The sequence below is a fragment of the Phlebotomus papatasi genome, chromosome 1 (assembly GCF_024763615.1).
Source record: "Phlebotomus papatasi isolate M1 chromosome 1, Ppap_2.1, whole genome shotgun sequence".
Classification (NCBI taxonomy): domain Eukaryota; kingdom Metazoa; phylum Arthropoda; class Insecta; order Diptera; family Psychodidae; genus Phlebotomus; species Phlebotomus papatasi.
The window spans coordinates 55525744-55550785 of NC_077222.1; the positions used below are offsets into that span (position 1 = coordinate 55525744).

At 35.2% G+C, this 25042-nt stretch overlaps 1 protein-coding gene across 1 annotated transcript; it reads right to left on the reverse strand.

Annotated features, from left to right (window-relative positions):
• Positions 1–5534: 5534 nt before the first annotated feature.
• LOC129807516 (negative elongation factor A) lies at positions 5535–24805 on the reverse strand. The gene is made up of 5 exons (XM_055856829.1): positions 24349–24805; positions 24033–24287; positions 19020–21023; positions 8744–8899; positions 5535–6076 (listed from the first exon to the last, which is right to left on the reverse strand). Exons 1-5 carry the CDS (start codon positions 24556–24558, stop codon positions 5888–5890), a joined length of 2814 nt encoding a protein of 937 aa, XP_055712804.1. The 5' UTR covers positions 24559–24805; the 3' UTR covers positions 5535–5887.
• Positions 24806–25042: the final 237 nt, after the last annotated feature.

Sequence of the window (25042 nt, forward strand, 5' to 3'; positions counted from 1 at the left end):
ATGCGAATGCTTTTGTTGTCGTTGAGACATCTGTACCATGTTTGCAAAATATGTGACACCTTCAATTTCTCGTCTTATACTTTTAAATATTTTAATTTTATTTAGGTAAGCCCCATAAGGGCTTACAAATTCAGAAGTGGGATATCTCACATACCCAAAAACACTGTATCACGAAAGGAACATTTAACTACAGTTTTCGTTGTAATGTAACATTGATCAATCTTGTGTTATGGTCGTTGTCTAAAGTTCAATAACAAAAAAAAAAACAATTCTATTGGAGAAAATAAGATAGTCGTCAGGGGATGGATGGTACTTCTAGTAGCCCCATTTTCCTTTTTCATGATGACAACTTAAATTGGTCATAACTTCTGAAGGGGCGTAACTTAAAATTACTTTTGGGCCAAGATTATTCAGGAAGTAAAATACCACCTCCTTGCAAAATATGAGAAGAAAAAACTTTGTGTCTTTTTTTTCTATAGGGAGTATATGTATCAAGCTTATCCTGTTTTTTAGAAGCTTTACGCAATCTTCAACTATTATACAATAGAGTTTCTCTTTGTATATAGGTATTTGTTCTTTTTAGAACACATTTTTTTCAGAAATTTACATTTGTTCATTTACCGGAAAGTCAATATATATTTTTCTTCAGAGCAAAGAAAACAATTTACTTTACACACAAAAAAAAGTGTTATCTTTTTTTTCCTTTGACTTCGTCTTATGCAATTTTCTATTGTATCCTCCTTCAATATATATCTCTTGTGTAAATTTTCATGTAAATATATAATTGTAAAATTATAACAATCTGCAACGATTTACGTTGCACCCCCACCCACCCCCTATACATTTAATAAATATACATTAAGGCTTAAAAATCTACTCACTCAGCTATAGCAATTCACGCATTGTTCAGAACACTGCAACTGTGGACTCAGGGGTATATTATTGTAGATAAGCAAAAAAAAAGGAGAAACATTGAACTGTGTGTTAACCTAATAGGATAATTCATTCAGAGTTACACAAGGAAAGCCCGAGAGGATACAAACACACGGTATTTCGTGTAGTTAAATAAATGGGTACCAATTCATTATCCCCAAAAACACAATGCAACAAATTGAAAATTAACAAATTTCGCAGCATTAATTTATCCAATTGTTCTAGCCGGAAGCGACGTAATTAATAAAAATTCATACGATTTTCGTACTTACGTTTTTTTTATACATAAACAAATTTTCACTATATTGCATCAATCCTACATTAGTAGCATTAATGAATATTGTATTTCATTTGATACATACAGCTTGTCTATTTAATGAAAATGAACATAAAGCAAACCATTGAAGTTTTTTCAATTGATTTTTTCGAGTGAAAGTGAAAAAACAATTAAATTTGCCTGAACAAAAAAGAACAGCTGAAAAAACTATTCAATATGGAGTGTTGCATTCAGTTAACGATCAATGGAAAACATTTTGAACATAATTTTTCACACTTTAGGCGAGAATAATGTACAAATCAATTGTTGATCTTTCGATTTTGAATTGCACTTAATTCAGAAAGAATTGCAATTGTTGAAAAAAATCTAAATATTTTTAGGAAGTAACACAGGCATTTTTCAGGGCTAATTAAAGTTGAAACAAATTAACCAATAAAGATATTGAATACTGTTTTGGAGAGATTTTCTTACAATAATTTTAGTTTAAGTTTATTCCCAAAGGTGACCAATTTTAAAACTAAAAGCAAAACCACTGAATTCAAGGAGTTTCAAAAATTAATTTAATTAACCTTAAAAGGTCTTCAAACTTAAGGTTTATCAATACAATCAATAGTGTTCCAACATCTGAACAGGAGAAATCCTGAGAAAATTTTTACTTGATGATAAAGTTTTATGAGGAAAATTGACCTTTCCAATTACGAAATTTCTGGATACTTGAAAGCACATTGTAATTTTTACTGCTCGAGCTCCACGGAGAGATCAGTATATGTAATCACTCGATTTTGAGTTATTATATACTTCAACCCGTTACCCCAAAGTGTTTGGTAGAATTTTGGAAATCTGGAGTTTTAACACTGAGAAAAAAATGGGGATGCGATTAACTTTTTTTTCCTCATAATTTTAACACTTTTTAGGTGTAAAAACATATCACCATTTTTTAATGTTAATTTTACACCTTTTTAAGGGTAAAATTAACATGAAAAAGGTAACTTTAACCTATAACACCTAAAAAGGGTAATATTTACACCGATTTCGGATCAGTACTGCAGGGTAAAATAAACATTTCCGGAATGTTATTTTAACTTTTTCGGATTTCTCTCAATGAAGGTGTTTGACGTTACGCTGTTTGTCCGTCTGTCTGTATGTAGGGGAAAGTGTCCATGCTTCGTACGATCCTAAGCATCTTGATGACTAATTTTTCCCATATTTCTCAATAACTGTGACTCATCGTACCCATATTTTAAAAACTAGGGGAAAGTCCCCAGTTTTTAAAATAGATTGCAGAATGACATTTATTCAGAAACATAGGAAAAATTTAGTCATTACGTAGCTTGAGATCGTACGAAGCATAAGGACTTTTGCGCAACCATTTCTATAGGCCAAACGGTTAAAGACTGGGGACTTTAGGACCCCCCTCAGACCACTCATGGACCGTTAACATGCCCCTCGTTTTTACCCCACTCCTTCCCATGCCCGCCAAACTATGTTTTTTGGGGTTACTCGAAAACGCATCGTGCAATGTTTTTTTTTCATTTTCGGATATGTTTTAGAGATTATCCAGGCGGAAATTTCGTCGATATACAAAAATACCATTGAATCATTCCTAATAACAGTTTCTCAAGGTCAAAGGTTAAAAAGACTGTAGATAGCGCAATTCTCAGCCAAGTGAGGTCATACTTGAGCTCATTGGAAAGGCCTTCAAATTTCTGAGAAGTATGAACCGCTTTCAATCGGATATGAAGCAGTAATGAACCGATAAGCAATTTTTAGTCGAAAATCAGTTATATTGCTCTTAAACTATTTTGAGTGATCTTCTGAATGATTTATAAATCGACTGAGAACTACTAAATGGTAAATGATGCGAAGATACTTTTAAGGTATAGCATCTTATGTGACGCTTTTGACAATTTTCCAAAGCTATAATCGCTGTGTCGCCATTTTTTTTTTAATTTTTGAACATATTTAAGAGCTTAAAAGATCGTATCTAATAACCAATTAAGTAAATTATTATGGATTCATTTGAAAGATCTTGATATTCCGAACAAGTCTAAACAGATCTCAACCGACGATTTCATAATAATTTGAAAAGGATTTTGAAGCGGTTTAAATGGGTTGTAAACAGATAAACCTAAAATTACGAGATGGAAAAGAATTTTACAAAAAGCTTGAAATTCGAAAGCTATGACCTAGCACCAGTCACGACTTCCAGTATTCCGGACATTTGAAACGTTTTGCAACTTCTCTCGTTTTTTATTTATTTGTTTATTCTTAAAGAAATTTGATTTTCAATGTGAATGTTAAACGTAAAATAAGGTGTGTACCAAATTTCAACATAATTGTATGCAAACGCCAAAGTCTTAAGTTTGAAATGTAATATTTTCATTACAGATTGATTTTTTTGTTACTCATTTTTAAGAAGTGTTGCTTGGAACATTTGTTTTGCTTGGAACCTTTGCTTTCTCTAAAATCATTCCTAAAATGAATAAAAATATAAACATAGCTTTGGGTAATATTTCGGATACCTTGATTCTCATAGTTCCTTGCCCTTTCGAGATTCTTCCAAAATCTTTTTCATATGTCGTTCGTCGAAGCGACATTTTTTGTATTTTTTGCATTGTATAATCTCTAGAGTCTGCAAAAGTAAATATTCATAAGAATTTGAGGAATTAATGAAGTGGCCGAAATTGCATGCTAGCCAAAATTTGGTACAGTTCCCCTATGATTTCTAAAAATATTGCAATTAACACTGTTTAGAGGGATCTCGTGGAATAGCTGGTAAGAGCGCCAGTCAGCTCTTTAACTGTCTGCCTCGATTCGTTATGGCTCCGGCACACCTTTTACATCAGGAAAATTGTATGAAGTCGAAATTCGAAACACTTTCTTTCTCACATGTTTTTCATATGACTATCTCATTCTTTCGCATACCAAATTCGATTGAGCTAAATTGAATTTGGAGTGGTGTTTAAGAGAAGAAGAGTGCGAGAAAATGAGATAGACATATGCAAAACATGTAAGAAAGGGATCCAAAATTCGAATTCATGAAATTTTCTTGATCTAAAAGGTATGCCGGAGCCATTAAGCTCGATTTTGATATGCGTTCGAGTTTTGACCGATGCAAAAACGGAATATTTGAAGAAGGTATTTTCATATGAACATGATAACGTTGTAATACAAATATTTCGATCGATAAGATTAATACTATTACTCAGTGCTTTAGGTAGAAACCTTCCAAAGAAATTCTCATTGCCATTCTGTATTCGTCTTCAAATTTTCCAAGAACTTTAGTACAATCATGTGCAGTGACACCTCGATACGGTTTAGAACAGGCATGTACTAAAATTGGCACTCAATGGGTCAAGTGGTAGAGCAATCGCTCTATAATGCAAGTGTTTCGATTTCGAATCTCTCTTTAGACCACTAGGATTTTTTTAGCGTTAAGTGTTCGAATTGCATCCACTGCAATTTAATTCCATATGTCATGAGACTGACAACTCCTAACTCTCCTTGCAGGAAGGTCTAAGTTCCTCTATGGAACATTGTACCGCCATTATTATTATTATTATGTACTAAAATGCCTCATTCAGAATAAAATAGCTTAATGAGTTTCCGTTACTACTTTAGAACTTCATATCCTCCAAATTGCGCTAAAATTTAAGAATAAAATAACTCAAAACATTTTATAAAATATCAAAATCCACTGCAAACCATCTTCATAACCATAATTCAGTTTAGAGCGAAATTAAATATTTCCCATTGCAACAATGCTTTTAATGTGCATTTTCCTCTTTCAATGGTGACTTTTACTGTTAATTAACTCCCAAAGCACAAAATTCCATTAGAAGAAATTTCTTCAGTAGAACTGTGAATTGCTCAAGTCCCAGAGGATCAAGGAATACAAGACAGAATAAGACACAAAATTCTACTTGACAGTCCAACTAGAGAGTGCATAAAGTTATCCCCAAATTGAAAGACTCATAAACCCGTAATTGGAATTAAATTTCAATGGAAAATTCACCTTTGGGGGTTTTGTGACGCTTGACTGGAAGAATATAACCCAAAAGGCTAGACATTAGATTTGAGGTGATTTCAAAGGGGATTTGTTAATTAATTCCTGTGTTACTATCCTAAAGGATAAATGCAAATAGCTTTTTACGTATTTATCGGACAGACGAGAGATTAAGAGAAAACAATTGAATTGTATTTTTTACATTGGGATACTCAATAAATAACGCAATAAAATTAAATTGCAAATTTTGTCATGTCTTTTACTCTTTGTTGCATCGTGTTTTTGTCTATCTTCTGACGTAAATCAAACCAATCAATATCCAATCTCAATTCTCATTTAATTCTGTACAAATCTATAATAAAAAAACAATTCTTTTTTATACAATTTTGAAGTGGAACGAAATTTTCAAAGAATCCTCCCGCATTTTGTCCATTAAATGTTATAATTGTATGTTGAATAATTTGTCAGTTAAACTTATGCAATTTGTATTATATACATTCAGTTAAAATGTAAAGTTAAAGGGCATTTGTCTATTTATCACCTAAGCCCCCAAAAAATTTTGTCACTGATAGCAAAATGAAATTTTGTTATACATATGTCCAATTCATAATTGTTCCCATAATTAACCGTCAATTTCAAATGAATCTCTCCCATCAGATACTGATGCAACATTATATAGCTACTGAACTTTGCGCACTGCCCCCACTCGCGGATGTTACCTTTTGATTGTCGTGCGTCGCCGGTTGATCCAGGCGTCGGCACTTCTGGAAAGTCTTGTATTCCATTGTATTGTAGTCCAATCGGATGAAAGACTCAACGAGCATTACTGCATCAGTGTCATCTTCCTGTTTTACCTTTTCCTGCACAGAAAAAAAAAAACAGAAACAAACATAACACATCAAGTTCTCCAAACGACAAAAAAATCTGCACTAGGCAACAAAATTTGGCGAACTTAAAAGCACAGAGATGTAAATGTTATGTGAATGCTGATAGCAAAAAGAGGTTGCATCAGAATAGGATTACTAAGAATAGTCAGGCAAAAATCAAATTTAGGGAAGACTGGGGCAAAATTAGACAGTGGGGTGTTATAGTTTTTCTTTTATGGCTCTGGCACACCTTTCAGATCAGGAAATTTTCATGAAATCAAAATTGACATCCTTTTCTTTCTCACACGTTTTACTCATGTCTATCTCATTCTTACGATCTCCAAATTCGATTGCGCTAAATTGAATTTGTTGTGATGTTTAAAAGAAGAAGAAGAGTGCGAAAGAATGAGAAAGACATATGCAAAATATATGAGAAAGATAGACATTCGAATTTCGACTTCACGAAATTTTCCTGACCTAAAAGGTGTGCCGGAGCCATTAGAAAGAATATTGAACAAATTGCTGTATTCAGATAATTTATCTCCCTCCATATTCATAGAAAAATGTTTTAATTTGATTCAAACTAATTTTCCACAAATTATATGCAATGAAAAATTTCATTTGCTGTCTAAGTTTACCCCGGTCTCCCCTTTATCAGTAAAAAAAAAGTGATTAGATCGGTAATAGCTCCAATACACCTTTTACATCAGGAAAATTTCATGAAATGAAAATTCACATCTCTTTCATTCTCAAACGTTTTGCATATGCCTATCCCACTCTCTCGCAATCTTCTTCTTCTTCTTCTTTCGAACATCATAACTAATTTAAAATTTAAATTAAATATGTTCTATCCAATTTTAAGTTTGAAAAATGCGACATACATAATGCAAAAGGCTTGAGATTGAAAGAGCTGGGAATTTCTATTTCACGAGATTTTCCAGATCTAAAATGTGAACCAGAGTCATAAAAATTATTTTAGTCAGTAATAGCTCCGATATACATTTTTGAGATCTGTAAAATTTCTTGGAATCAAAATTCACATCCCTATCTTTCTCAAACATTTTGAAATGCATGTCTATATCACATTCTTTCGTTGACTTCCTCTTCCTTTGAACATCAAAACCAATTCAATTTAGTTCAACTCAATTTTGAATACGAAAGAATGCGATATTGCAAAACGTTTGAAAATGAAAGAGATAGAAATTTTGATTTCGTGAAATTTTCCGGACCGAAAAAGTGAACCGGAAACTTAAAAATTAATTTCAGTCAGTAATGGCTCCGATACGTCTTTTGGATCAGAAAAATGTCATGAAATCAAAATTCACATCCCTTTCCTTCTCAAACGTTTTGCATTAATATGTCTATCACATTCTTTCGTGCTCTTCTTCTTCTTCTTTTGAAAGTCCAAACAAATTCAATTTAGTAATTTTGAATAAAAAAGAATAAGATATTGCAAAATAAATCAATTTTGGTCAGCAAATGTCTGTCACATTTTTTATATATAGAAAATTTAATAAAATCAAAATTTGTAATCTGCTCATGATTATGATTCATTACCTGATCAAGACAAAATTAATTTAGATTTTTGTGCGATAGAAATATGAAAAAAAAGTTGAAAAAGAGCAATGAATAAAAATTATCAATTGTGTGAAATTTTCCCAACCTAAAAGATGTGAAAAGACAAAAGGAAATTAGTTTTGTGTCAGAAAAAACTCAAATTGATCAGTTGAAATACAAATTTGATCTAGGGGGAAGTGGGGCACCATTGAAAGTCCGGTACCTTTGAAATTAGAATTTTTCATCTATTTTTAAATAAAGTTGGGCCTTATCGCGATATAATTTAGATGCACAAACAGATTGAGAAGCCAAATAACATTATGATATGGCTCAGTTCCACTTAAACATGGGAGAAAAATCCCAATTTCAAAGCTGCCCCACTTCTCTCTATGCTCAATTTAAATCTCTTTTTCTGATCAAAATTTTAAATATTATCAATTCATTTTTTTTTTTAATTATAAAAATTGATTTTTTACCAAAATATTTTTTTTACTCGTAGATATTTACTGATTGAAATAATTTTATTTATTACTCCCTCCGTCCCGAAAAAGGTCGCACGTTTGCTAGTATACATTTTATATAAAAGAATGTACGACTTTTTTTTGGGCCAAAGGGAGTATTTATTATTTATCATATCAAAAAAAAATTCAAAATAATTTTTTGATGACCAAAATTAATTTATTTACCAATCAAATTCAATTTTTTTATGAAATTTTATTTTTAATGATATTTTTACCCAAAAACATATTTATAAATATTATCCATCAACATGCAATTAAGCATTTAAATAACATGTTCTACAATTAAAATATTTCATATGAAACTAATTTGATCGCTTATGGATAATGCTCCATAATGCTTATCTGCTTAAAAGTTGATTAATAATTTAATTGAAATGGCAAATTTAGATGAAACAATGTATTTTGTATTTAAAGAGCATGCAATATTTTTTAGTATTTATATTCGATGAGAAAGTCCAGTAAATTTTTCAATTTCCTAATTTTTTCATTTTTAACGCCAAAAATTTGCAACCTATAGTGCAATTCAGTCTAGCATTAACCGTTCAATACTATGACGTGGGAAAAATCCCCAATTGCTACTTACTTTTGTCTGATTGAGAGTTATTGTGACAACATTGTCAGGATTAGGACGTGGATTTTCCCTCTGTCCAGAAATGAATCCCAATATGAGAGCTTTGTCCAATCTCGTGACGCGATTAGCACCTCTGAACATCTCATGCACTTTGTTAACGTGTTCGCTCTGCAATAAAATGTAAGAGAGAGAGAAGAAAAAAACAGTGATAAATTGAGACATTTGTTAAGCTCATGGAAAAAAACATAATACACAAAACAAATAGCTCTCGCGAGAGATAGAAAATCATGATAAAATGATGAATATTTCATCAAACAAATAATCGTTTCGTGCTCAAGAAATGCATCTCACACTCTTTTAGTTATATAGCTTCAACGTCCATCAAGATTCAAGACAACTCCCATTGCGCTCCGTAATGCAATTTCCCTGAATCTTCACTCAATTAATTGTTACACTTTATTGTCTATATTCTTTCATCAAGTTGCCTTTTATGAGATTCTTTCGCTAATGGCTTAATTGAGATTGAAAGACGATTGCCTTATTTTCACTTCATCTCACTCATCTCCTCACTACAATTTTCTATCCTCCTCCTTCTCCTAATGCGCTTGTTTTCTTTTTCTTTTTAGGAAACACATCTGATATTTAAATAAATACAACATGGTATGAAGGCATGAAGGAAAATTCTGTCTATCACTGAATATGTAAATATTTAGTGCTTCAATTGAATTCAACAAAATTGCAAATCAATGCATCTCTGGAGCAATATTCCTTTCAAATTGTGTAGCAACCAATTACTTCATCAAGTGAGAATTCCCTAAAGCTATCAGTTCCTTCAATAGATTGATGGATAAAAGGCAAAAGGGATTCACAAAGTTTACATTGAATAGTCTCGAGTAGAGTAAATTTTATTAGTTGTAATCGAAGAAACTAGAATGATATTCAATTTAATAATTTCTAAATAGGAACCCTTAAATAAAGGCAAAATTCTTCAAAATTTCACACATTTTCAGAAACATAAACCTGAGGTCAAATTCTCGAACAGTCACAACTATTTACTGTCTATTTCGTTTGTCTATTGCCTGGATAATCGGAAATTTAGCCATGGTCAAAACCAATTATCTCATACAATTCTCCATTTTGTATTAACTCTTTCGTCTCTTTTGGGACTCTAGTACCCAAAGAAGCATATGAATATTCAGTGAAAAACAATGTTTTTTAATTATTCAGAACTGATAAAAAGCCTATTCTTGTGGATGATTACAAACTATAAGGATGTCCAAATGTGAGATATTTTTTGTAGGACCTCAATTAATTCCTGAGTTTAGATATTTTTTATTAAAAATTGTGAAATTGGCTTGCAGCATATGCTGCGGTCCGGAAATAGTTAAACCGAGACTTTCCCTTCTTTTAGGTCTTTTAGGTAGTGTGACAAAATTATTTTTCACAAAATATATTAATCAGTAATCAATCAAAAACTTATCCGGTTACGCTCGTGAATTTATACTCTGCTTTTCACCCTAGTTATGTTTTCAATCTACCCTTTAATTCGGCGATAAAGAAAGCTTTGAAGTTTAAGGTTGCATTTTAGTGTCACAATATTTTTTTTTTAATTCTCCAAAAACTATTATTCTAATATTAAAAAAATTTAAAGGATCTTGGCCAATTTCAAAATTAAAGATAAGTCCAAAAAGTTTATATTACTTCCATTACAGCTTAGACATTGTATAGTGAAGTTGGCTGAGCTTCAGTTTAAGAACTTAAAGGTATTTAGACATTTTAAAATTAAGGATCTATAACAAAGTCTTTTCAATTCAATATAAATATTTTTAATTATAAGCACTAGCCCTCAATTCTAAGATAAATCTTTAAGTGTTTAATTTCTAAAATAAACCTTAAAAGGCTAAATCAAATGCTCTGGGAAAAACCTTTAATTCTTAAGTGTCATTTTCTTTTTTAATTCCTGAAAATGAAACGTTTCAAACTTTAAAATAGAGAGTTTGAAATGGAAATGTCCAACTTCTTACTGGTTTCTTTAATTTAACGCTAATCACGGGAAGAATTCAAACATTTAAGTCCTGAAAATTATTTGTGTTAGCTCTTAATGATGCAGCATTAATAATCTTCAACACTGAATAGGAAATCTTCAATTTTGCCATTAAATATTTAATTCCCTAAAACCTTAAGCAGTCATTTCCGAATTAGGGAGATAATTTCCAAATTTTACATAGCTTCGAACAATTCATTTTACTGCTTGAACTCTACGGAGCAGAGCACTATATAATCCCTCGATTTTTTCACCCCTGTAGATTTCCACCTTCCACCCCCCGGAGACCACTTTTGTCAACAAATCTTCATGTTTCATACGATTTCTGAGAAATGTCGTCACGCTGTTTGTCCGTCTGTCCGTCTGTCGTCAGCTCTAGAGGTCAAACGGTTAGAGATAGAGACTTGAGACCTTCGGGGGACCCCCCATAAGTCGACACAAGGATCGTTAACATGCCCCTCATTTTAACCCCACCCCTCGCCTTCCCCTCCAAAACTATGTTTTTTGGGATTACCCCCGATTGCTCGAAAACGCGTCGTGCGATTTTTTTCATTTTTGGATATGTTTTAGAGATTATCCAGGCGAACATTTCTTCCATATACAAAAAGGGACAGATAATCCTAACCGGCTTATGTAGGTGAGATTCTTAACGTGAGCTAACTCGGAGTGCATGCAAATTCGATTTGGAGCTGAAGTTGTGAGTCGCCATTCAGTTATCTTGAATCAAATTCGTGAAATTATACAAATTTTGTATTTAAAACCAAAATATCAAGGATTTGGATGAACTGGCACAAAAGTAATATATGGGTGAAATGTAGACCAGAATGTACTCTATAATTTTCCCATAGAAGTTGATCTAATCGATTACTCAGAAGTCAAGATAAGCGAGGTTTTTTGTTTCTTAACTCGTTTTTTTCATCCAGAGTTCCCCAAGTAGTCATTTGTTGAACTTCAACTATATCAAAGAATTGTTGTATTTTGCGAGACTTTCCATTTAAACCCCTATTTTAAGTGTCTTGGTGGAGTAGAGGCAGTCAAATTGGCATCTGAGTGATTTGAAAGCGTTATTATTGGAAAAATCAATTTTTTCACACTTAAACGGCAAAATCGGAGTGATAGCGTAGTCTGAGTGGAAAATCATGTATGGACGAAATGTAGAGACAAATGTGCTCTACAATTATGTTGAAGTAATCATCAAAATCGGTTCAGCGACAGTCGAGATAATTGAGGTTATGTGATATTGAAATTGGTTTTTCGACTGTGGCGCCCCTGGTGTTGGTCCCACGAAGTTCAAATATTCTAGAAAGTTGTAGCATTTGGTGAGATCTTTCGTTTAAGCCCTCATTCATCAAAATCGGTCACATAGAACCGGAGATAAGATTTTTTGAATTTTGTGAACTTTGACCCCTCATATCTCCGGTTCTGTTTTAACCACAGCGCACATACGCACCATTTTGGAAACGTCCTAGACTGGACTACAACTTACTAAAATTTCATTAACTTGCACAATGCCGTTTTTGAGAAAGTGACCTTGAATTTCGATGAATTTTGACGCCATCACAGCGCCACCTGTGGTGACTTTTTGAACTTCCATCTGAAAGTGCTCATTGAGACGAAACCAAAAAGGTAAAATTTAGGTCGCTATGTTAGTTAGAACCGGAGATATAGGCCGGTCAATGTTCGAACTTTGACCCCTTATAGCTCGGGTCAGGGGTTTTAGATCGACTTAAGGTTTTTTTTTGTTTGATAGGTATAATCAACGGCTACAACATACTAAAGTTTCAGCCCGATGCACAATGGAATTTTTGAGTTATTTAACTTTTAAGATTTAAAAATTTTCTTTTTAAAAAAAGCGCCCCTAGCGGTGGTTTTATGAACTTGCGATGTTAGAAGGGGAAGTGGCATTTCATGAGAGCTTTCCAAAAAGCCCTCATTTTTTAAATTCTGACAATTAGAACAGGAGTTATGGCCATTTTAAGAATTTTTTTTGGACCCTTATAGCTCGGGTCAGGGGGGTCGGGGGACCTTAAGTTTAGTATTGATGGAAAGCTCTAAGGCCCAGCTATAACATACTAAAATTTGAGCCCGCTGGATGCCATAGGGGCGGAGCTATTGAGAAAACAAAAAAAAGGGGGGTCTTCAAAATTGGGGAAGGAGGGGTGGGGGTGGGGGGTCAATGCACCAAGTTGCAATTTTCATGCGATATATAACCTTTGCCGAAAACCGCAAGTCGATATCTTTTTTAGTTTAGGAGCTATTAAGCTTCAAAGAGCGGCCGGACGGCCGGCCGGCCGGGAACGTAACTTAGCCACATATATATTCGGAATCAGGAAGTGGCGAAACACATTTTGGCCAAATTTGAGGTCGATCGGACGACATGAAATTTTGTTAGGATTATAGTAGGTGAGATTGTTAAGAATCTCACCTAATACCGTTGAATAATTCCTAATAACGGTTTTTCAAGGTCAAAGGTTAAAAAGACACTAGAGTGCGCATTTATTAAGCAAAGCATTATTTATTTAGTTAGGGGTCGTTGGAAAGATCTTGGAATTTCCTATAAATCTGAACCGATTCCAATCGGTTTTGTATCGGTAATGAACCAGTTCATAACCGATAAAAAAATTTATCTGAAAATCAATCCTATTACTTTTAAAACTGTTTTGGGGGATAGTTTGAGAGATTTATGAATCGGTTCAAATCGGTTGAGAACCGGTAAACGGTAAATGATGCGAAAGTACTTTTGCGGTATAGTATCTATGTCACGAGTTCGAGCATTTCGCAAAGCCTGGGACACTTTGCCACCACTTTTTTTCTCTATGTTCCTTATGCATTTTCAACCTTATGGATTTATGAAAATTTGACGCATTGGACTAACTATTAAAATATAAAATAATAATAGGCCAAATTCATTTATAACACATTGAAAAAAAAATAAATTGTGCGAAGCTTAAATAGTCCAAAGGTAGCGCGCTTTCTCCTGCTTTTTAATTTGTCAATTATCAAAAAATTCTTGTAATTATTTTAGGAACTCTCCATAAAAAAAAACATTTTAAAATCGTTCAAAAATTGTAAAAGATATCTTTTTATACATTGGTGGAAATAAGTATAATTCCACCCCATAATCCTTAAAGAAATTCAACAAAAAAAGAAATGTTGAAAAAAATTCATACGAAGACCATTACGTCCTTTCATGCCAACATAAAAAATCGACATTTTGATTTTTTCTTCTAAGTATTTTTAGAAATATAATAGAATTTTATTTTTTAGGCTGAAAATAAGTATAATTCGACTAAATAAATTGAGCGCTAGGGTATTTATTTTTGACCAAATTTAGGTTAATATCTTTTAATAATTTCATTTTTAACTATAATTAATAAATTAAGTTCCATTTTCTAAATTTTTGAATTAATTTTTGTCGAAATATCGTAGGAAAAATGTTCAACGAACAAAAATAAGGGAAAAATTAAAATCTTGGTGGCGATGGATCTTAGGAACTAAGAATAATGACTAGGTTGTATCAGATAATTGTCAATTTTGTCAATATATCCGCCATACACGCCTCTTAATGTACCCCACGGGTCAAGAATCTTCTTTTGTTAGAGGCCAAAACACCTTTTTGCCTCTAACAGTGTTGCTTTTCAGTGGAACATAAAGGACTTTTCTACCGAAATTTCATTGTAAAATGTTTAGACTAAAAACAAGCGTAAACAAAACCTATCATTCATTTTTGTGCAAAAAAATAACTTTGAAACTTTCAAAGAGCGTAAAACATGTCATGTTGATCAAACTGTTGAAAACGTTTTTTTTTTTCAATAATTTTTAGTTTTCATGCGACGATGACCCAAGGCCACTTACGAATGCGTTTTTGGGACAAAAGCATAAGGACATAACCAGCAAGCATCATTTTACAATGAAATTTCGGTGGAAAAGTCCTTTATGTTTCACTGAAAAGCAACACTGTTAGAGGCAAAAAGCTCTTTTGGCCTCTAACAAAAGAAGATTTTTGACCCTTGGGATACCTTAACAGGCATATGTGGCAGATATATTGACAAATTTGACAATTATCTGATACAACTTGGTCATTATTCTTAGTTCCTAAGATCGATCGCCACCAAGACTTTATTTTTCCTTTTTTTTTTTCGTTGAACATTTTTCCTACGATATTTCCGCAAAAATTAATGCAAAACTTCAAGAAATGGAACTTAATTTATTAATTATAGTTAAAAATGAAATTATTAAAAGATATTAACCTAAATTTGGTCAAAAATATATACCCTAGCGCTTAATTTATTGAGTGGAATTATACTTATTTCCAGCCTAAAGCCAGTGATAAGCCTAGATCAGCTTATAGAGGTGTGATTCCTTCGTTGCAAATTCGGATTGTGGCAAACTCGAACGATATTTATACATAAAATTGGGTGAGAAATGCATAAAAGTGTCTGAAAATCTTTAAAGTCGATTATCTCGGAAACTATGAAAGATAGAGGCCTCAACTTTACATTCATTGAGAACCTCTGTCAGCGACCCGAGAATTCGCGAAAAATACGCGCACCGTGAAAATCCGCGAAAAATTAGCGCCCCGTGAAAATCCGCGAAAAAATTCGCGGCCCGCGAAAATTCGTGAAAAAATACGCGACCCGCGAAAAATCCGCAAAAATCATCGAAAAAATTCGCGCCCCGCGAAAATCAGCGAAAAAATTCGCGCCCCGCGAAAATTCGCGAAAAAATACGCGACCCGCGAAACTCCGCGGAAAATTACACGCTCCGCGAAAATCCGCGAAAAAAAATCCCTCCCAGCGAAAATCCGCGAAAAAATTCGTGTCCCGCGAAAATTCGCGAAAAAATACGCGACCCGCGCAAATCTGCGAAAAATTTCACGCCCCGCGAAAATTCGCGAAAAAATTCGCGCCCCGCAAAAATCAGCGAAAAAATTCGTGTCCCGCGAAAATTCGCGAAAAAATACGCGACCCGCGCAAAATTTCACGACCCGCGAAAAAAATCGCGGATCGTGAATTGTACAGTAGACTCTCTCAAATTCGGGCATATAGGACCGAAATGTCAGCCGAATTAGACAGAAATTCGGGCGACATGTGCATATAGATATTGAGTTTACACACTGATATATATCGTAAATTGCATGAAAATCCCTCAATAATGCAAAATCACATCAAAACTATGACAAACCATGTCAAATTTGAGCATATTTGATTCATTTGATAATCATAATCAAACTTGAAAAATGACAACAAACTTTTTTCAAATGTAACCGCTGCCCGAATTTAAAAGTAGCCCGATCTTAAAAGAGCCGAATTTGCGAGAGTCTACTGTATATGCCACCTTACAAATCTTCGAATATAGACAATTAGACTATGTAGAGAGGGAGAGTGAGAGAAAGGGAGAGTGAGAGAGTGCTATATATGGGGAAAGCTTATCCGACGCCGCTTCTCCCGCTTTTTTTCCCGCCAAGCAAATTTTCTTAAAATTGAAATCTTTAAAGTGAAATATCTCGAGAACAGCTCGACGAATGTCTTAATTTTTTTTTAAATTGGTCTAAATTTTCTGGACTACAACATAAACATAAAAAATTCAAAATCGCATACCTAGATTTCGAGATGAACTACAAAACGTGATTTTTAACCGGTTTTTCAAAAAACTAATAGGACAGAAATCGTCGTACGCGCGCGTAGATATCTACTACTGGAACTGGGACTAGGAGTGACCCACTTTTCTCGAATAAGGACTATTTGTTAGAGAAACTCAAAAGCTACAATTTGTGGAAGAAACTTTTTTTTTGGACATCTTACTTTTTTTTATTCATCGACTTTGCAAGAATTTTAACATTTTACACGCATAGAAAAAAATGACAGAAATCCTTCTATCCCATTTTCTGGACAAACTAATGAAGATATCGACATGGAATGTTCTAAGTACTCCCCCATAAGCTGAACCAAGGAATCCAAATATCACATCAATTTCATCCCCACGTTTATCCTTCCCCTCCAGAAACCACTCTTTTAGGATTTCAGTAACTTTTTCCTTGCGTTTAACACTTCAAAATTCTTGCAAAAGTCGATGAATAAAAAAAGTAAGATGTCCAAGAAAAAAGTTTCTTCCACAAATTATACCATTTGAGTTCCTCTAACAAATAGTCCTTGTGCGAGAATTGTGGGTTACTCCTGGTCACAGCAGTAGATGGTCAAAAAAGACGTTGCAAAAAGTGTCTTCTTCGACATAAATGGTTCTGGATGACCATGGTTTATCCATAGCAGATTAAGTATACCAGATTCTAAAAGCTAATGAACCAAGCTTTCCAACAATAGTTCACCCATCCAAATATGTTCATCAGGAGCTGAGATATACCACTCCAAACTTTCAACCTCTTCTACTGACAGAATATATGTGCTCATCTAATATTTAAAAAAAAATATTATGAAGATATCTCTATCCAAACCAGAGATATTGCGTACTACGGACGACCGGACGGCAGCCGGACCCGAAATTGCCGGCCTATGATTTTCGGCATCAGGGATGTTCAAAAAATATACCCTGTGAATTTCAGCTCGATCGGAGCACTTTGAGAAAATCCGAGGATTGCAATAGGTGTGATTATGAAGGAATCACACCTAATATCGCACTTCAAACTTGGAACATCGATACTTATAAGCAGACTGGGCAAAATTATGAGCCTTTACCCTATGCCAACGATCGATGCAACCGATGATATGTAGGGGAAACTGGGGCACCACCAAACACTGCGATTTTTTAAATAGGTATAAGATTTCAGAGAATGAAACTTACATGAAATCATAGATACTATAGGGATACTTGTCCAACGAAATAATGATCCACATAGTTCAAGTAGTTTAAAAATAAGAATCTTTTTTCGCAAAATTGTGAGATTTTAATAATTTTAGTCATTTATATATCTACCTGGAAAATAAAACTGAAATAAGTTACATCAAATTTCACTACACCAGTACTTTCCTACATGTTTTGGGATAATATTTATGTATCTCCTAAAGAAATTATTGTTCACATTTTTTTTAAAAGAATATAAAATCCATCACAAAACAGAGTTTGGGGCACCAACAAACAGGCAAATTTCTCACAATTGCAGATGTCGCGAGCGTAGCTTGAATGCCTTGAATGGCAAAATTTTTCCTCTTATCTTTCTCACTTTTCATCTCCCTCTTTGTTCGATTTCAGAAATTTATATCCATTCATGGGATTTTCATTCAAGACTCAGGAGAAATATAGTTTCAAGAACCCAATTTTGCATTAAATGATTCTTAATGATTCTTAAGTGATTTTAATCAAGGATTGACGAATGATTTCTCGATTTTATTACAAATAATAAGAAGAGCGCGTAAAATTTGAACTTTAGGTATAGTGTTTGCCACGATTTTAGTGGCACAGCTTTCCAATCAGAAGTCGAATGTTGTCAAAATGATGAAAAATCCATTGAAAAATATGTTCGGTGTGCAATGCTTTAGTTTTTTGCTATTTTAGTCACTCATTCTAAATTTTGCAGTGCTTTTTTGAGTATTATTTACATTTTCAATACATTCTTTATAATTAGGAATTGTGGTGAATGCTCAAAATAACTTCAATAGGTGAGAAAATGAGGTGTTTTTTGGTGCCCCAGAAAGTGTTTATTGGTACCCCGGGTGGTTGAAAAAAAGCGGAAAATATACCCTGTGAATTTCAGCTCGATCGGAGCACATTGAGAAAATCCGAGGATTACAATAGGTGTGATTAGAAGGAATCATCACACCTAATATCGCACTTCAAACTTGGAACATCGATGCTTTATAAGCAGACTGTTCAAAATTATGAGCCTTTACCCTACACCAACGATCGATGCAACCGACGATATATTGGAATATTGAAAAAAAAAAAATGTACAGTAGACTCTCTCTCAATCGGGAATATAGGGCGAAATGTCATCCGGTTTAGCGATAGAATTGAGCGTCAAAGCCTTTCTAAATTCCACAAAAAGTGCTCAAATATAAAGAATCACGATAAAATAGGAAGAACTATAGCGAATTTGAGCGAATTAGCTTCATAATTAAATGTGAAAATTGTCAACAAAACTTTGCGCCCGATTGAAAAAGAGCCGATTGAGAGAGAGTCTACTGTATCAATAAAAAAGACACGATTTCCAAACTGATAAACCCCTTGTCGGAAGAAAAACTATTGAAAAACTTTAAAAATTGAAAATAGAATAAAAAACATTGGACTCACCGATAACGACAGTCCCTTCCTGATGGGCTGCTGAGCCGTCTGAACTTGTCTCTGTTGCTGCACCTGAACCGTAGCCGTTCGCTGGATCTGAGCCGTTTGTTGCTGCGGCTGCTGCTGTGCCTGCTGCACCGTGGCCTGTGACGCCGGAATGGCCTGAATGAGCGTCGGCTGACCACCAGGACGCTGAATGAGTGTATATCCTTGCTGATTAAGTACATTCAGTCCCTGTACATTGGTCGCCAGTACCGGCCTAATGATCGTTCCCTGGGGACTCTGCATTGTATTCTGCTGCTGCTGCAACTGTGACACATTCGTAATGAGTGCCGGAATATTCTGCTGCTGACTCTGTGGTGCAATCACCACGGGTGTCAATGATGGGATATTCTGTGACATGCTGCGGGTGGGCACAAGAGCAGGAATCTGATTCAGTGTTGTCCCTTGAGGCTGTCCACTCTGATCCTTAATCATACCCGGAGATCCAGTCAGGATTGTGGTTCCAGTGAGATTTTGCAGTCCAGACACATTACTTATGGGAATCTGTTGGTAGATAGTATTCCCTCCAGGAGCTACACTCTTGATAATCACTCCCTTCTGGGCCAACATTCCGGGATTTGTGAGTATGAAAGTCTTTCCTTTGACATTTGGTGAGGACATCACAGCAAACTTCTGCCCTCCCTGCCCCGTGACAATCTGAGCAGTTTGACCCAGGCTCTGACCCAGCGTCTGTCCCTGAGCTGTCTGTGGACCAGCCACCAGGGTTACCACATTGGATGTTGGAGTTGTGATGTGTGATGATCCAATAACTTTCTTAGCTTCCTGCTGCTGCTGTTGCTGCTGCTGCTGCTGCAGATTCTGCAGACTGACAATTTGATGGGGCTGACTGGGAATCAATGGCGGGATGCTGGTGGTTTGGGACGGGGTCACCATGATCGTGGGTGCCGTCTTGATCTGTACGATCTTTGGCATTTGGGCTATTTGGTGGAATTGTTGCTGACTAGCCGTAGGCTGTGTCTGCGAAACTACAACTGTCTGCCCACTTCCAGCCATTTCCTGCCGCACAATATGCGATCCCTGAACTGCTCCAGGACTCGAGAACACCGTCAGTGCTGGCATATTCAATGACATGGGAGACGAAATAACCGTTTGGGAGATAATCTGAGGTCCTGTCGGCGAAGATGTTGCCGTGGAAGACGCTGCCAGAGGTTCAGATTTCACCAAAGCCGGAGCCTGTGACGTAATGAGTTTTGCGGACATTTTTGGAGCTTTAGGAGTCGTAGGAGATGTTATCATCTCATATTCCTCCTCCTGCGGTGATTCCACCTTACACTCCATCGACGATTTCACTTCGTACAATGTCTCAATGCTGTGCTTGGGTGTTGCTCCACCGGACGTCGAGATGACCGAAGGAGTTGTCTTGGAGGCAGATGATGAGGCTGAATTGACCGAAGGATTTTCCTTGACACTGGCCGTAAGGGCTGCTGCAGGCGTCGCTGGTTGAGTATAGATAGCCGATGCTGTCAATCCAGCAGCATAATCAGGCGTAGAGGAAGACACTGTGGCTGGGGGTGTTGTGGAAGCTCCTCCACTAGCTGCAGCTGCAGCAATCTCTTGAGCCTTCTTCTGTTGTTCCTCCATCTCCATCTGGCGTTTTCGCTTCTTGGCCGCCGCATATCCAAGTGGCTGCTCAGCAATGTCCAATAATTTGATACCACCATCTTTCCTTCCAGCCGTTGTTCGGCTCATATTTGGCCTACTGAGACCCGATCCCGATGTCGGCGACCGGAAACCACTTGTGGGCATCCTGGAGGGTATCCCCTTGAGTGGAGTGGTATCTGTCATCTTCCTGGGCATTCCTCGAGATCTCAATGGGATTGTGGGAGCACTAGCTTTCTTAAGAGTCGACTGAGCATCGGAAGATTTTTGCAACAGTTCAGCTCTCAGCTGGACACTTTTGGGCTTCCGTTTGAGCGTAAAATGCTTTACTGGAGGCGACTGTTGCCCAACCTTTTATAAAGATATACAAAAAACACAGGATAATGGCTGAAAAAACCCTTTAAACCTAATCATTAAAACGAGTTTTAAAAAAATTCAATAAGTTGCGGGACTGAAATATAGATGGAGCCATTATTGACAAATTTTAAAAAGAAAAGAAGAGTCAGAAACAGTGGATTAGATATGCAAATTTAATTCTCTTAACACACTTATGCCCTAGACACACTTACGACTTAAGCCAAGAGAAGACTTAGTGGAAAATTATGGAAGTGTAGTTTAACCCTTTAACTCTTTCGCGTCTTTAGGGTAATGTCATGACTCGGGGAAAAAAGCTTTTTTTGGGTATTTACATTAATTGAAATCTATCTGTTCGTGCACGACATCATAATAGAAGGATGTAAGATTCTTGGCTCATTTTCTCAAGACTCCAGTTAGATTTCAATTAATGTAAATAGCCCAAAAGAAACTTTTTTCCCCGTGTCATATATGACCCTAAAGACGCGAAAGAGTTAAGGACGATTGGAACACCGGTGTCCCATAAAGAAAATAATTTTTCCTGACTACCTAAAGTTATTTTTTTTCTTATGTCTGTACATAATTGTAAAGTAGAAGATTGAAGAAATCTAGAATATTTTTTGCAAGTCTCTAGCTATTTGCTATGTAGTAAATATTTAAGCTCAAAAATGTCAAATTTTAATTCTCAAATTCATAATTGATTTTATTTATTTTTTATACTTCCAATTTTTTTTAAGCAAAACACTTTTGGCAATAAAAACTACAATACTCATACGTAATATTTTTCATTAAAGCGAAAAATATTATTCATTGGTATTGTCAGAAAAATTACTAAAAATTTTTGGGCTATTTTTGTCCCTATCGTTCATAGAGGCGCAAAAAACACCGAATCTAACTCTGTTGAACTTTCCAAGGTTAGATGTAAGATTTATCATAGATTATGTCTAACAGTTTAATTTTTATTGTTGATTTTCATTCCGTAAAAAGTGTCTCGTCGTTAAAGGATTAACCATTATTTCTAATATAATTACGCTAAGCCATCTCTCAGCTAATCCCCAGGTCTGTCGATTTAAGGCCGAGAGACCGATGATTACAAACTTGGAAAATTAATTGTCAAGACACTAAATAATTACTGATAGTGATTCTATTTTTTATCCCAGCAGAAAATAACTATTGACACATTCTGAGTAAAATGCAGGCATTTTGCGGCCAATACCGTACTTTTTCGATATAATGGAATTACTTCAACATTTCTAATTTTTTTTTTTAATATATACTAGAAAAAAGTTAACAAAAGTTAAACAACTCAAGTCTTCAGAAGTGACTATATTTTATTGGCCGCCAGTGTATTGTCTTCTACAATTATGCCGAAGTAATCATCAAAATCGGTTGAGCAAGAGTCGAGATAATTGAGTTTATGTAATATGAAAATTGATTTTTTAACTGTGGCGCCCCTACCGTTGGTCCTTTGAAGTATAAATGTTCTATATAATTGTCGCGCTGTGCGAGACCTTTAATTTGCGCACTCACTACTCAAAATCGGCTAAATAGAACCGGAGATATGGCGGTTTGAATTTCGAGAAGTTTGATCCCTCATATCTCCGTTTGAGTTCTAACCACAGCAAGCGAACCCACGCCACTTTTTGGAAACGTCATAGACTAGACTACAATACTCTAAAATTTGTTTAACTTGCACAACGAAGTTTTTGAGAAAAATGAGTTTGAATTTTGACGCTATCGCAGCACCAAGTGTAGTGAAGTATGAAAACTGACGTAGTGACATAAACTTAAAGGCAGGACACAAATGTCCCTTCCAGAAGCGTAAGTGGAAGTGGATTCAATCCAGGGTAAAAGTATTTAAAAGTGAGTATTTTTACTCTGGATTGTATCCACTTCCACTGACGCTACCGGAAGGGACATTTGTGTCCTGCCTTTAAGTTCAACTGTAGTGATTTTTTGACCTTTCATTTAGTTCTTCGAAACGAAGTCAAAAAACCAAAATTTAGGTCAAAATGCTAATTAGAACCGGAGATATAGGCCGGTCAATTTTCGAACTTTCACCCTTTATAGCTCGGGTCAGATTAAGATTTTTTTTGATTGATAGGTATAATATGCGGCTACACCATACTAAAATTTGTGCCCGATGCATCTTGGAGTTTTTGAGTAATACAGGCTTCAGACTTAAGGCTTAGCCATATGGTTTAAAATCTTAAAATTTCTTATTAGTCTAGAATTTTTAGACAATTTCAACTTAAGATTGGATTATTAAAGACAAATGATGAATTACATTCAGAAAAACCAATAAAATCAATTGCTATTTAGGATTTTAAGAACTTCGGGAATTGGGCTAAACTTCTAGTATGAAAACCGCTTTACTTAACTTAGAAAATTGAAAATTTTTCTTTTCAATAATAGCGCACCTAGTGGTAGTTTTATAAGCTTCCGATGTCATTTCATGGCTTTCCAAAATGCCCTCACTTTTTAAATTTTGACAAATTAGAACCGGAGTTATGACCATATTTTAGGAAATTTTCATTTTAGGAAGCTCCAAAACTAAACAGCCCTCTACATTCGTGATCAGAAAGTGCAGTGCAAAGTTTGGGCTCGATCGGAGGGAGGACATGAAAGTTTTATAGGATTAATAGTATGTGAGAGTGTTAAGAATCTCTCCTAATAGATTGATTGAAACAGATAGACATATAAAAAAGATAGAATGCAGAAGTCCGTGCGGATTAAGCAAACCCATAATGAAATCTTACTCTTTAGTTATTGCAGTAAATTAAAAATATTCTAAAAGCACATTTAAACTCTTTTCAATGCGATTTTAATTTTTTTACTTTTTTTTTAAATTAATATTTCCAATTAAAAATTAGAATTACCTTAAAGAATAATAAAAAAAATAATTTTTAATAAAATTAGTACACTAAAACCCATTAATTTAAACATTTGGATTGAGCCACCCTGTTCCGGCGAAACCTTCCCCTAAAACGTCTTCAAAATACTCACAACAGAGATAAGAGCTGCTTTGTTGAGGTACTGACACTCCAGAGGAAGCATACAGAGATCGCTGTGTTTGTTCACTAGCTTCTTCAAGTCGTTCACCATGTCCGTGAAAATGGGTCTAGTCTCATCGTAATCTGAGATTTCCGTATTGAGAGATCCAGTGGCGGGAAAAGTCTTCATTGTCTCGGCTACCATCGACACCCACAGCTCTGAATCCAGCCCTGCCACTTCAATAATCTCCTCCAGCTCCTTCTTCCACTGCAAAACCACATATTTGCTCATTATTCACGTTCCCGGACAAATTTCCCGCCCAACTCACCTCCTCAACATGACGCCTCGGAATGTGGAAGAAGCTGAGCAGCAGCTTCAGCTTGACCTGCGTTTGCAGATCCGGGAAGCAGTCCTTGATATTCTTGAGAACTTCCTTGTTCAGCTGGGAGCATATTGAGCCACTCGTCCAGCTATCATTGGCATTGGAAGTGCCCAATTTATTGTGGAGCCACAAACAAGTGTCAACATTGGCCGCCATTTTTGTTTAGTGCCCCCAACTTTGGAATCCACGTACACTCCTACACCCCCGGAAAACACACTTTTTCACCCACTCGCACCAATTTGCCACACTGGATCACTAGAAAATCACTTAATATAGACACTCAACTTGATGGTGCAACTGAGAAAGTAAGGAAAATCGCGTTAATTTAGGTGCTATTAACATACAAAAAATAATACACTTTCTGACATTCGCAAACGCTCTGAAGTTGGCGCTGAAACTGCTCGAATATCGCAAAGGTTGCTCGATATATCGCCAAAAAGCCTATTCAGAAAAGAGATTTGATTTTTTGGTAAATCTTATTAATTTCTTTTTCTCTTTTTAATCATCTGAAGATTAGTTCAAATATAATTAAAAAAGATAAATAAAATTTAAAATTTATGTAGACTTTTTCAGATGATTATTTTTAAATCTGCAAGAATAGGCCTGAATAAGCTTTTGATTTCAAATTATACGTTACATT

Coding starts and splice junctions, on each gene's coding strand:
- LOC129807516 (XM_055856829.1), bottom strand. CDS start 24,558: ATGGCGGCCAATGTTGACACTTGTTTGTGGCTCCACAATAAATTGGGC. Junction 24,288..24,348: donor CGAGGCGTCATGTTGAGGAG/GTGAGTTGGGCG, acceptor GTGGTTTTGCAG/TGGAAGAAGGAGCTGGAGGA. Junction 6,077..8,743: donor TAACTCTCAATCAGACAAAA/GTAAGTAGCAAT, acceptor TTTTCTGTGCAG/GAAAAGGTAAAACAGGAAGA.